Below are 13020 nucleotides of genomic sequence, written 5' to 3' on the forward strand. Positions count from 1 at the left end.
TCGTAACTTGGCGGGAGACCGGCGGAGGAGTACCAGAGGGAGGAGAGGGGAGAAAGGTAAGGAAGAAGGAGTGGCGGAAAGGAGAGTTGTCAGGTCCGAAGGTGAGTATCAGAGCGGACGGGGGAAGCGTAGGAGGGTGACAGGAGGGTGGAGGTGTTGTGAAGGAGGAGCGGAGTAGGAGGAGGAGAAGTAGTAGGAGGGTGGCGAGAGGGGCGGTGTTCAGTCCGAGGTGAGTATCGGAGCGGATGGAGATAGGGGAGGAGAGGGAAGGAGGAGTAGAGGTGGCATGGGGGGTAGAAGGAGGTGTGTTGCCAGGACCGAAGGTGAGTATTGGAACAGCAGCGGTAGGGTATGACTCCGGAGGTGAAGAGGGTGGAGGTCCGGAAGTCGGGTCGGGGTCGGGTATGCACGGATATGACACTTCCGGACGAACTCAGGGCTCACGAAGTTCCCGGTGGCCCCTGAATCCAGGAGGGCTGACACTGATATGGGGGCGAGGGAGGTCAGGGCGGTCAACGTCACCGTGAGGTTGAGTGATCTGGGGGATTGTTTGGAAAGGACATAAATGGCGGATGGAGACACTGCTACTTCGGGTGTTAGCTCTGGGCATCTCTCACTTCTGTGGGTGGAGGATGCGCTTTTCCTCTTTTTCTTTGTGATAACTCGATGAAATTTCTGCAGTGGCGTTGACTCGCGCACGTTGCGGTATTTACATGGGTTATCTTTTACGGGCGGCTAGGACGCATCCCTCACCGGTCGCCTTCCTGAAAATCCTCTTCCTGGGGGTCTGGCCCCATCTCTCCCTCTTCTGCCTCTGGTCCCTCACCCAACTGCCTCTTCAGCCCTTCCATTAAAGCTCGTAGGTCCTCCAGGTGCAGGCGTTGGACTCGGTGGACCTTGGGGTGCGGGCATTCTCGTGCGACATGGCCCGGGGCGTTGCAATTGTAGCACAACCCCTTCCATCTTTGGTCAGTCCTCGATCGGTCGAGGTCCATTGGTTGTGGACCTGTTCCTGACGTGGGATGGGTTGCAGGGGTTGGGGGTGCAGGTGCAGGTGTAGGTCGTGAGGTGGTGGGTGTAGGCCGCGCATAGGGGGGGTGGTGGCTGGAGGTGGCCTGGTTGGTGGGAGTGGGAGTCTAAGTGGGGGTGCTCGTGGCTGGGTGGCTTGGAAACATCGCCACTGGTTGTCGAGGAGGGTAGCCTCGCATTTCCATTCAGCCCAGGTGGTGGGCATAGGGCGGAGACGGTAAATGCTCTCACGGAGCCAGGCGTTGATCGCTTGCTCGAAGCGGTCAACCAGCCCTACATCACCCAGTCTTGAGGCAGGCCCTAATATTTCGAACTCCTGGATGACCTTGTCCACGGAGTCGCTTCCCTGTCGGATGGCCGCCAGCTTCTGCCGGGCGGTGGCTTCCCAATTTGGGTCCTGGAACATGTCGTCGAGTTCCGTGTTGAACTCGTCCATGGTGAGTGCTGGGGACCCTGCCGTTAGCAGCGAGATCGTGTGTTGCGTCGCCCATGCTCCTGCCGGTCCTCCCTTCATGTAGGACAACACAAAGAGAATCTGGGAGAGGGCGGTGGGGAACTCAGACGCGCGGACGTGGAAGTAGATTCCACATTCGGCTTTGAAACGGTCCAGATCCTCGCTGGCTCCCGAGAAGGGGGTGGGGGGGGGTGACCTTAGGTGGCTTGGGTCTGGGAGCGGGTGCAGGGGCGGGTGCAGGGGTGGGCGCGGGTGCAGACGCAGGAACGGGTGGGGGATGGTTAAGGACTTGGTTCTCCACAATAGCCTGCAGTTCCTGGAACTGGGCTAGGAGGTCATCGTACTGTTCTTCTGTCACCATGGCAGGGGAGGCAGGGGAGGCAGGGGAGATGAGGTTGAAGCCTTCTTCTGCTGTCAGGGACTCGTCCGGGGTCGAGGGGGCCCGGGTGTAGCGTCCGGGGCTGAGAGCCTGGCGGGGGGTGGATCGGGCGTGCGTACTGACAGGCCTGATGCGGGACAGTGGTCCCTGGCCACTTAGACTGAAGTGGAAAGTTGTTATTATCATTAAAGGAGAAATATTGTACTGCTTACCTGAAGTGGAAAGTTGAGAAGAAGGCTACTTCTTTGGTTCCCACTTCAGGTTTGTTTATATACATGCGGCTTAGATCACATGACGGATGCCACGTCACCCTTGCATGCAGCCGTAACCACCTGGGTATCTCCATGGGAGATCCCGAGGGCATCCAGTGCAGGTGCGCGTACTGGGCACAGCAGGAAGTCGCCCGAGGTGCCCAGTCCGGGTGTATGGTGGGTGCGCTGCAGATGGGTCAATGGTACATTGATACAAAGAAAGTCGTCCATGTAGAATAAAGAGAGAAATAAAGAAGAAGTAGGATAAGGAGGAAGTGAGGAGGGGAGGATGAGGAGGGAGGAAGGGAAAGGGGGAGGAGGCAAGGAAGGGTGGGCAGTGGGGTACCAGGTCAGGTTGGGCCGGGTGGAGCCGGGTCAGGCGGGTGTGCCCTGACAGTGCCATCAGCGCTACCAAGTCAAGTTGCTAAGATTTGATAGATTTGGTGGGTTGTGTTGTAAAACACACCTCATACACTTAAAAAAGTGTGAGGTCTCAGTGGGGTAGCTCAGCACACAGAGCCGTAAGTGATACAAAGGTGTGTATTTTACAGTGTGTGTAAGCAGTTCATGGAAGTTACTGCTTACCCACGTGACTATATGTACCTTGTAATTACATATAGCTTGGGGTTCGGGGCTATTGCCCTGACATGGGTGCAGCTACTCAGATGCCAAAATACTATCTAAGATGGTAGGTTGGCTGATAGCCCCTGGTTACCTACTTATATTGATTGGGTCATGAGTACTAGGTGATAAATTACTGTCAGAGACCAGATATGGGACAAAGGAGATATCCCCATGGTGGAGGGCTTTGGCCTCAGCAACTAAACCAGGAGCGCTGTGCCTAGTTACACATCTGTGCCCAACTTACTAACTGGCAAAGAGATCTAGAAGAGGGAAACTGTCATATCTGTACATACCCGACCCTGATCCGACTCCTGGACCCCCATCTTCATCACCTCTGGAGTCCTACCCTATCTCTGTCCGTTCTGATACTCACCTTTGGACCGAACATCACTCCTCTCGCCACCCTCCTCCTCTTACTCCCCCTCACTCCTCACAACACCTCCTCCCCTTCCATCACTCTCCTACCCTACTTCCATCCGCTCCAATACTTGCCTTCAGACCTGACTGTTAGAACCGGGCTGAAACAGACGACTCCGGAGTGGAATCGGAGACTTAGCGTGGAGGGACCTTGGCCTCAGCGACTCAAGCGGAGTGCTGTGCCATTGCTGTTTGTCCATTTGGTCCTTAATTTCACAGTAGGTGAGCAGGAAGTCTCTAGGGGGCATTTCAGGTCGATTTCGGACTGAGGTTACAAGTTACTAGGTACATTGTATATAAGGAGGGGTCCGGAATCAAAAGGAACAAGGGTAAGACGAGAGGAGACAAAGGGAGATGGAAAGAGGTACAACACCGAGGGTCAAGTGTTTGACTCAATGGTGTTTCCCAAAGGAGGAATGAAGGGCCAAGGCCCAAGGAGGAAGGAAGGAGGATGGGAGTCGGGAATGGCTAGCTGACTGAATAGAAAGGAAGCAGCAGCCCAAATAGGAATGAGGGAGAATAGCGGAATTGAAATGGACAATGCAATAGTTGCAAGGTCTGGAGTAAGTCCGGAAAGTCCGAACTCGGAGGTTAAACTCCGGAATATTGGCAAAGGTAATTAAATGGAATGAGCTAACCAATACAATGGGTATAAGCGGAGGTGGGGTCAAAGTCCGAGGTCGGAGCTAAGACCGGAGGTTCCGGAGACGGAGACGCAAACAGGATTCCGGAGCGGAGGTCCGGAGTCAGGAGCATAGGTGTTGCGTACTCGTCTGGAAGGTGTCGAGGTTGGGGTCGGACCCGGAATGTTCCGGAGTCGGACCGAAGGTGGTGTCCGAGCCAGAGGTGGGATAACCTCTTGGGAGTCGGCAAGGAGAAGGTGATGGAGGGGGAGTAGGGCTCCGGGAGTCGGAGTTCGGAGTTCCGGGAGCCCGGAGCGGAGGTTGGGATTGTATGGATATGACACTGACACCATTCCTCCTCCACTCCTCTCCCCACTCCTCTCTTCACTCTCCTCCCTCCAACCTTCTCCTGCCAAACCTCCAGCAAGTTACGACCTTCCACCGCTGTCCCATACCCAGTACTTGGACACCACTCGTACCTTTGCTCCAAGATTCCATCATAGTTCCAACCTCGGACTTTGACTCCACCTCAGCTTAAGTCCATTGCATTGGTGACCTCATACTATGTAAACACCATTGCCAACATTCCTCAGACTTTCAACCCTGCCTCCATAACCTCCATAAGCTCCACAACCTCCAAGCTCCATGGATCATACTTGGCACTTTCGCCGATTGTAATGTATCTTTCGCACTTTCCCCTCATCCTTATTTGGACTGCTGCTTCTCTCCATTCTAGCCAGTTAGTCATCATCCCCACTTCACCTCATCTTCCTGCCCCTCCCTATCTCCTTTCGGATGTACCACAGGTTCTAACCTATGACCTTTCGGTGCCACTCCACTTCTGTCATCCCTTTGTTCCCATTCGGATGCCTTTGTTCCATTTCGGACCCCCTTTGATTTCCTTGTGCTTTTGTCTCCCTATTATATACAGGTGCTTGTACATACTCGTTTTGGACCTTCAGTCTAAAATCAACCTGAAATGCCCCCTAGAGACTTCCTGCTCATCTCCTCTGAAATTAAGGACCAAACGGACAAACAGCAATGGCACAGCGCTCTGCATGAGTCACTGAGGCCAAGGTCCCTCCTTGCTAAGTCTCCAGTTCCCCTCCAGAATCATCCGCCCTTGCCCAGTTCTAACAGAAACTCTAGTCGATTTTATCACTAGGGTGTAACCTATCTACAAGTTATGTATATATACATAGGGGGTGGGCCCGTGAATGGTGGGACTGAGTGGAGTGGAGCTAATGGAGTTACATGTTAGCCAACTGAATATTACCAATGAGTCAGGTTATGGGTTTAGCAGAGTGACAGGCTATAACCCAGAAACAGAAAGGAGGGATCAGCCCAAAGGTAGACTTGCAGGGAAAGCAACTAAATTGCCCAGCAGAGGCGGGGGTGCACTAGCGGACGTCAGAGCTGCCTGGAGGCCTTTGGGGCTCCATACTTAGGAAGGCATAGGTAATATATTGGATTGAGGGGGTGGTGACCATCAAGGGAGTCGGAGGTGGTTGCGGAATCTGGAGGCTCCGAGGTTAGTGATGAAGGAATGGAGGTAATCTGGAAGGACCGGAGGTAGTGGAGGGTGATGGCCATGGATGGATATGACATCAGTCAGTAATCAACTTGATTGCCCCCTAGAGACTTAACCCTTGACATGTCTGAAATTAAAGACCAACAGGACAACCAGCAATGGCACAGTGCTCTGCTTGAGTCGCTGAGGCCAAGGTCCCTCCTTGCTAAGTCTCTGATTCCATTCCAGAACCATCTGAAACTGTCCGTTCTAACATAATCAATCATTAGACAGGATTTGACCTGTTTTTGAGCATGATTCCCTACAATATCATCATCAATAATTGTAAGATAAAAGGATTATTCCCTGTTTTGTAGCAGGATTTTTCAACATGATTCTGGTCACAATCATGTAAGACAGTGGGATTCTTCTAACATGACAAATTTGGACAAAATCCTGCTTCTCAATGGGATTCTAGTCCTACTTCATGGAGGATTTTCTCATAGATTTTTTTTTCTCAGTGGGGAAGAGATGGACTCAAAAGTTTGAATGATGAGCTTTTGATCTGGATAATAATTTGAAATTTGTTGGGAATGGAGGGAAACTCACATGTAATCAGTATTCAAATCATGAGAGCGTGAAATGCGCAAAGCATGGCAGATGGTTTTCAGATATTGAATGGGACAGACTGAGGAGAGCCCAAACAAAAGTACATCTACAACATACTGGTCATAGAAGGGAAATTCAGTGGAGTGGGAGACACAGGCAGGGGAAAGGGTCTGGAGGTCTGGAAGTTTATAACAATCACCAAAGAGAAGATGGGCAACTAAATAGTCATGAATATGCAACACATTACGAACATTGAAGGCAATGCCATGATTTTCAGCAATTGAAATCAACTGGTTTGGAGATGCAAATATGGTGGAGGATAAAAGCAAAGTAGAGGTGGGCCCTAAGATTGTTCAGTGAAGAGAAGTGAGTGGAAGTAAAATAGAAAGCACACCTGGGACCAAACCTGCAGCTAGAGAAGAAATGGAAAGTATTGTGTCTGTGAGGAATGGTAACAATTGATAGTAGAAAGAAAGCAGGGGGTCGGCAGAGGAAGCAAGATAACAGTCAGGTATAACTGAGAATATTGGGTTGGGTTGGGTTGGACCCTGGGTTATGGTGAATTGGCAATAATGGAAGACCTTGCCAGAAAACAAATTCAGTCCTGGGCGAAAAATTTGCAGGACCCAGCGAGAATTACTTTGCATAGCCACCTTGCCTGGCATGACAGCCGGACACCCAACCGCCGACTGCCTGTGATGCGTGACAGACCCTGGATTTCGACCGGACCGGGAGGCCACTGTGACACGTGACCGGTAGTTGGTCGTCGTGTGAATGAAGCGGGGGCGGGAGCTTGGCCTTCAATTCAGTCGGCGAGTGCCCACCGCAGCTCCCATTCCAACGTTATTCCTGGTCAAAAGTTGTGACTAAGAAAGGAAGGTTTGCTTTCGAGCTACCGCTGCGTTCTAGCTCGGTTAAATAAAGCCTCTGAGGTATGTTCCCTCACCCAACACTTCACCAGTCATCCTCATCATTTCGACTTGATGCCTTCACGCTGTTTTATCTGTCGACTAAGAGGAAAGGTGTGTGCCCAATAAGCATTCAACCACCCTCCGCAAACTCCCATTCAAACTTGGCATTATTATTCCTGGCCCTCCTTTCGTGAACATTTCCCTTGGAGTACGAAATGATTTCACTCGATTGGAGAGCTCAGCTGGAAATGATAACGGTGCGATGTCAAGGGGAATATCTGGCTTCTTAACTTGCATACATCATGTCTATACGCAAAGTTACCAGTTCCCCGTCACATCTTCGTGACATAGTGTGACAGAAAGTCTTGTCTTCCCAAGATAGTCATGACACGAAGGAGAGAGACTCACTTTGCCTTTAGGGATGCGTCGAGTCCCCGAATTCCCAATCCTGTGGTCAATGTGACAGGATGCGAATTGAGTGCATTGCATGCTCGATGACAATTTCCAGTGAGGTCAAAGTACGCCTTTCCCTATCGTGCTGATAGACTCTCTCGATAAAGGGAATGATTTATAGAGATCGACTAGGGCACGAGAGTGTTTGCGTGAGGCTCAAAGGCTAGCTGAGCCTGAGCGTGCATGGATCGGTAAGTGTATGCCTCCTCAAGACCTCCCGTTCGGCACCGCGATCGTACTTATGTGTCTCCGTATGCAGCACATCTTCCAAAATCTCGCAGGTTTCTTCTAGAACTGCAATCAGTCCTCGAAAGTTCGATGGGTCAAATCTCAGCTCATGAAGGAATTACCCAGCCCACTGCTTCCTTCCCGATGACTCCACTCCAAGTGCCTCATATGCAAGAGAGCCACGCGCCCACCGGCTTCCCCGATGATTCACTATCTACTACAGCCTTTCCGGTGAACTATATTGACATTCCGTCAGCTGAGCCCCCTTATGTATTTCCCACGGGGACATCTGCGCTCAATGAACTGGATCTCCAAACCCAAACCCAGTCCCACCCTATCCAAGAACCCGCTTCCCTGCGGGACATGATGCTGCCCTTCTCCGGATTCAATCCTAGTCCCAAAATGACTCTCCATTTCGAGAATTCGGGCTCCGTGTCGTCGGACACCTTCCACCATGCCGCGATCCCTGAGCAGCTCGCCGGGCCTTCCAGATCCGGTCCCTCTCACATCGCCGATCATGTGCCGATCGTAGCTGCGCTCGAAACCCCTGATCGTGTACAGGATGGATGGATGAAGACGAACCCGAATGAGGATGTTGTTTACTGGCTTCGAGGCCTGGCTCAGAGGCTGGGGTATCACCTTGTCCCTATCTGAGTTGATGTGGCTAGCTGTGGTTCTTGTACGAGTAAGTTGATTCCGCATTTAATTTACCAACTTGTAAATGCTCAGAATTGCTGCTACGACTCAGTTTGCTCCGCGGTGTGTGGCTGCCCGCATTACTACTAGAGATCTTCCGGCTCGTGTTTTCTGTGCTTGTTTTGCTTTCTCGTGCCATGTGTAGAGTCGGTGATCTCTTCTTCCGTTGACACGGGGTTCATAATACATCTCGTGTTGCTTGAACCCAACAGATTCATTGTTCTTCCAGCCTAGGCTCGGAGTGAATGGGGGAGGCGTTGCAGAGGGCAAAAATAACGTTGCAGCTGCATCGGAGTTGAATGATCGAAACGGAACAACAGTTGTGGTGGGAGAAGTGACTTGGGGAGTGCGTCATGAGAAACCCATTAGATTTACAGATAGTACACAGGTGGTAGTGATACGTCCATTTGAATGAGCCAAATGACTAAAAATGGGAGCGGACAGAGCGAATGGTGGGCACTGGGAAGGTGATTTGGGAGGAGGTAGCGACGCAGTCACAGCAGCGGCACCAAATTCGGGATGGACGCCGGAAACCCCCGACGAAATGTATTCGATCCTGGGTATGCCAAATGTTCTCGGACCTGCAAGAGAATTGTTGACGACTCCATCTCCCATGGTTTGACATGCGGAGGCGATGTTGGGAGGGACAGACCCTAATGCAACAGTCTCTTAGTTGCCGCACTGTAGCGCCAACTGTCGAGAAACAGAAACTTAATAATCCATGAACGTTCATCACGCATAGCGGAAAGAACATTAATTCCAGTGCCGCAAGAGCCATATGGATCGGCAGCTGTCCGATCGATTGCTCATCTGCGCCTGTGATGATCTTTCCCACACATGCCCGAACTTAAATTGGTGATTACTCCCGCCAACCGAACCCGATATTGATGTCGCAAAAATCGGGATACAGACACCGACTCGAAAGATGGCATCAATTACACAAGTTGATGCACACGATGCCCTAATCGATTCAAGAACGAATCAGACATGGATGGCTAATAAACATCGAAGGCAAGTTCCATTCAAAGTCGGGTATATTACTCAACAGAAAGTCTTATCGCGAAAGTTGAATTCATTTGGCGATTGCGAATAATCAGAGGCTAGCTTCACCGAACGCGAGTTTTGAGTTGGAATTTCGGGGGTCGAATGGCTCTACGAGCTGGGAGCCGTGGAGCTTATTGCATGGAAAGCGCTTGATGATTATTTAGGCATCTTAGGGGTAAGCAAGATTACAAACCTGTGACAAGATAATCTACTATATATAAAGAGCGCGGACACGCTCCACGAATCGCGAACGCCGATTGGTTGGAGCGCGATCTCACACACTCTCATTGGATGAAGACGCTTACTTCAGCTCCCATTTGGGATGCACTCGCTTAGCTCATCGCCCCTTTAGGGCACTTCCTCACCCATTTTGGTTCGGCTTGCTTAGATCATCACCGTTTTGGGATCCAGTCGCTTAAGTAAACGCCCGTTGAGGACTAAGTGTGGAGCCAGCTAGCTTATCTCATCTCCGGTTGCATTTGAGTTTCCTAATCAGCTGAGGTTTTCATCACATGCACCGTCCTCCTCATCCTTCATTTCTTTCGTGTTTCTGGAAAGCGGAGAGTTTGTGCGACTCCCTGCCATGACAGAGATACGCAACACACCTATGCACTCTTTTCAGTCTTCCTGGCTTCATTGCTGGTTCTTCACCGGTTCCAACGTGTCTCATCGGTGCACTCTGTTCTGCTTCTCTGCCGTGTAACTTCCTCCAGGCTGCTGGGTTCATCACCAGATCTCATCCTCTTCCATCACACCATTCATCCTCACTTCCATGTGCAATTACTATCCGCTTTCAGTACTGTTTTCAGTTCTCGGGCCACTCAGGTTTCCATGATGTCTATGATAACCTGCAAGCTCTGTATGCTTTAAATGTTCCTTCTTCGGTACATTTTCGTCTACCCATTCCCCCTCCAAGATGGCTCAAGCTCTGACCTTACGTGCCAATTTTACTGGCTATGCCTTTGTGAATACCACTCCAGATGTAAAGAATGGCCGATTGCATAGCGAGCTACTCATAGGTCCGTCTCACCTTACTAATTATCTTTCCTCATGGTTGACTTTTCTCAGGTACGGATCTGACTGATGCTCTTGCCGTCACCTTTGAAGTATATGTCGGCAACGCCATCGTCAGTAGTCCTCACTTGGGTGACTTGCTATTTGTTCGAGGCAATCTGATCTCCCGCGTCGTCAACGATGAATTGGTAGCATCCTCCTCTCTATCCACATGCACCGTCCTTCTCACGGGTCATCCGGAGGAAAACATGCATCCTGATTCGGAGACCAATGTCATTTTTGACATCACCGGAATCATTGCTGCCGTCGAAGATCGCGCGTTCACATTGACTACTGGATCCTTTGACTCTGCGGTTAGTCTTATTAACAATCCGATACTTTTACCTGACCATTCTCAAGACCCGTCGAGTCATTCAATTTCCTGTTTCAATTCTCATTCCCTCCACACCACGTTGGCAGAACATCCGCATTCCCAACATTGGTGCACCATTACAAGTATCGGCTCGATATCGAGACACTCACACCAATGTGCTTCGATTTGATCTCGAGGACTTAGGTTATCTCCGCTCAGCTGGACCTCTGTCCTCGCCTGGCAACACTAAAAAACGCAGCCTGTTTAATCGACAGACGAATCCTGACCAGACTGTGGCGGAGCAATCTGAACCAAGTTCTTCCTCTACTCTCGCTGCTTCACCGGGGGCCCACTCTGAACACACTACGACCACTTCGGACCCCACTGATTCCTTTGTCAATCTATCTTCATCTACCTTCTCTTCTACCACTGACACTGAGGTTGCTGACTCTGATGTCCATCCGGATTTCAATAGGCCCCAAAAACGAGCGAAGAAATAGTTAGCTATTTACGGCTTTTGTCTCACCATGATTGTAATTCTTATCGAATGTCAAAAATGATATTTTGCTCAATGGATTTCTTTAAACCTTCAAGTCCGCACTCACACTTGACATGAATCACACACACATGCAACGACGAAGAACTGCCCGTTGTTGTGGGGACAAGTCCGTGCGGGTTAAAACGAGCCTCATTGCACACTTCACCCTTTACTGCATCAGGGATTAGGATTGGTGAGTCGGGGTAATAGTAGGAGTTGTAGAGGTTGTAGAGGTGGTTCTGACGAGTCTAAGATCGTTGGATTTGGTTTGGTTGTTGAGGAGATATGACATTTTCTTTATTATCTTTACTATTTTCATTCATTCACGCATGTGACTTTCCTTTTCTATTTGTATCGGACTCTTCCGTGACCCGCTGTATAGTTAGTTAGGGAGGGTTATCAGCACTGTACCCAAGGACCCCACTACATCTGTCTGACACTAGAGAGAGACCTACCCCCCCCAGGCCTGAGCCACGAGTCTAGATTGATAGACCCATTACACCGTGCCTTGAGCCGTTATAAAATATGGACACCCGACCCGATTGTGACACCATGGGCCTCACTTCCATGTCCTTTTTGCAACACTCTCCTACTAAAAGACGAGTCCTCTTCATGGTGTTGTCGCAATGGTCTCAAAGCTTTTGATCCACTGCCCGCAATGACTCCACGCATTCAGGCTCTGATCGAGAATACACATACACGTCGACTACTCTCTCAACACTCATGAAATCTCAATAATTTGTTCTGCTTAACAGCAATGGGGGCTTCGGAACAATGGTCTCACTACACAGGTTTACAATCATTCCAGTCTGTTATGTATGCTCTGATCCTGGATTTACAGGTGGTGCTTATTGGCTCGCTCTCCAAGGACGAACATACCATCGTGCATTGCCGCTGTATCGTGAAGGCCATGCTGCCCATTGGTTTTTATACGATCCAGAGGGACAAGAACAATGTTGCCAACAATCCGACGTGCCAACGTCCATCTTCAATGCTGTTCGTGATGATATCCATGAATACAATCCATACTACAAACTCTATTGAAACTTTGCTTCATATCTTCCACAACGACAGGATGTATACATGGTTCTAGCTGATGAAGCTCCCAACAGAGAAATCGCGGCTATGTATCAATCGGGTCCCACTCCGCGATCGTCTGAACGAGCCGTTTATGTTCAATGATCTTCAGACACTACACCCTCCTCCATTCACATTCTTAATCCTCTATATGAACCACTACAATATCCTCTGCTCTTTCCCCATGGCACACCTGGATGGGGATCTGACATTCGCACTGAGGCGTCGCAAATCAGTTATTACAAATATCTTCTGCTCACTGAACCACGGTTCCGCTGGCTGAGTAGATTGGGTTGTGAATGGATATGCGACATGTATTCACGAACTATAGATGAACGCTTGCTCATCTTACGTTCAGCAACTAAACCCTATCAACTCCAGGACAATGACAACAGCGACTCAGATGCCAACGATGACAATGACACTTCCGACACACATCGTTCTGCAGTGCATTGCATACCAGCTAGCTTCACCGGCTCTCCAAAATACTATGCTAATCGGGTCGCTGACGCTCTATGTTTGGCACGTCAACTAGGGAAACCAGATCTTTTCATTACTGCCACTTGCAATCTGAACTGGCCTGAACTTCGCGAAATGACACGAGGACTTTCCGCAACAGAAGTCCCTCAAATCACCACTCAAGTTTTCAAGGTACTCCCTTGGATTCCAATCCAACTTACATTCTGAACATTGACAGGTACGACTACAAAAACTTCTTCACGAGATCAAACGAGTATTTCAAGTGGCATACCATGTATATGTGGTCGAATTCCAAAAACGTGGTCTGCCACATGCACACATTGTTGTCAAG

The 13020-nt window shown here is 50.0% G+C and overlaps 2 protein-coding genes across 2 annotated transcripts; one reads left to right on the top strand and one right to left on the bottom strand.

The window, feature by feature from the left end:
* Positions 1-7180: 7180 nt before the first annotated feature.
* EI90DRAFT_3078905 (uncharacterized protein) lies at positions 7181-8398 on the bottom strand. Its single transcript, XM_039061800.1, is given in 4 exon segments — positions 7181-7451; positions 7520-7589; positions 7806-8152; positions 8172-8398. 3 exon segments carry the CDS (start codon positions 8321-8323, stop codon positions 7561-7563), a joined length of 528 nt encoding a protein of 175 aa, XP_038910688.1. The 5' UTR covers positions 8324-8398; the 3' UTR covers positions 7181-7451; positions 7520-7560.
* Positions 8399-9980: 1582 nt separating this feature from the next.
* Positions 9981-11094, top strand: EI90DRAFT_3157864 (uncharacterized protein; the record flags this gene model as incomplete). The annotated part of the gene is made up of 3 exons (XM_039066148.1): positions 9981-10247; positions 10297-10595; positions 10642-11094. Exons 1-3 carry the CDS (start codon positions 10145-10147, stop codon positions 11092-11094), a joined length of 855 nt encoding a protein of 284 aa, XP_038910689.1. The 5' UTR covers positions 9981-10144.
* Positions 11095-13020: the final 1926 nt, after the last annotated feature.

The sequence above is a fragment of the Cantharellus anzutake genome, assembly GCF_015039405.1.
Source record: "Cantharellus anzutake strain C23 chromosome Unknown EI90scaffold_77, whole genome shotgun sequence".
In the NCBI taxonomy this organism is placed as follows: Eukaryota; Fungi; Basidiomycota; class Agaricomycetes; order Cantharellales; family Hydnaceae; genus Cantharellus; species Cantharellus anzutake.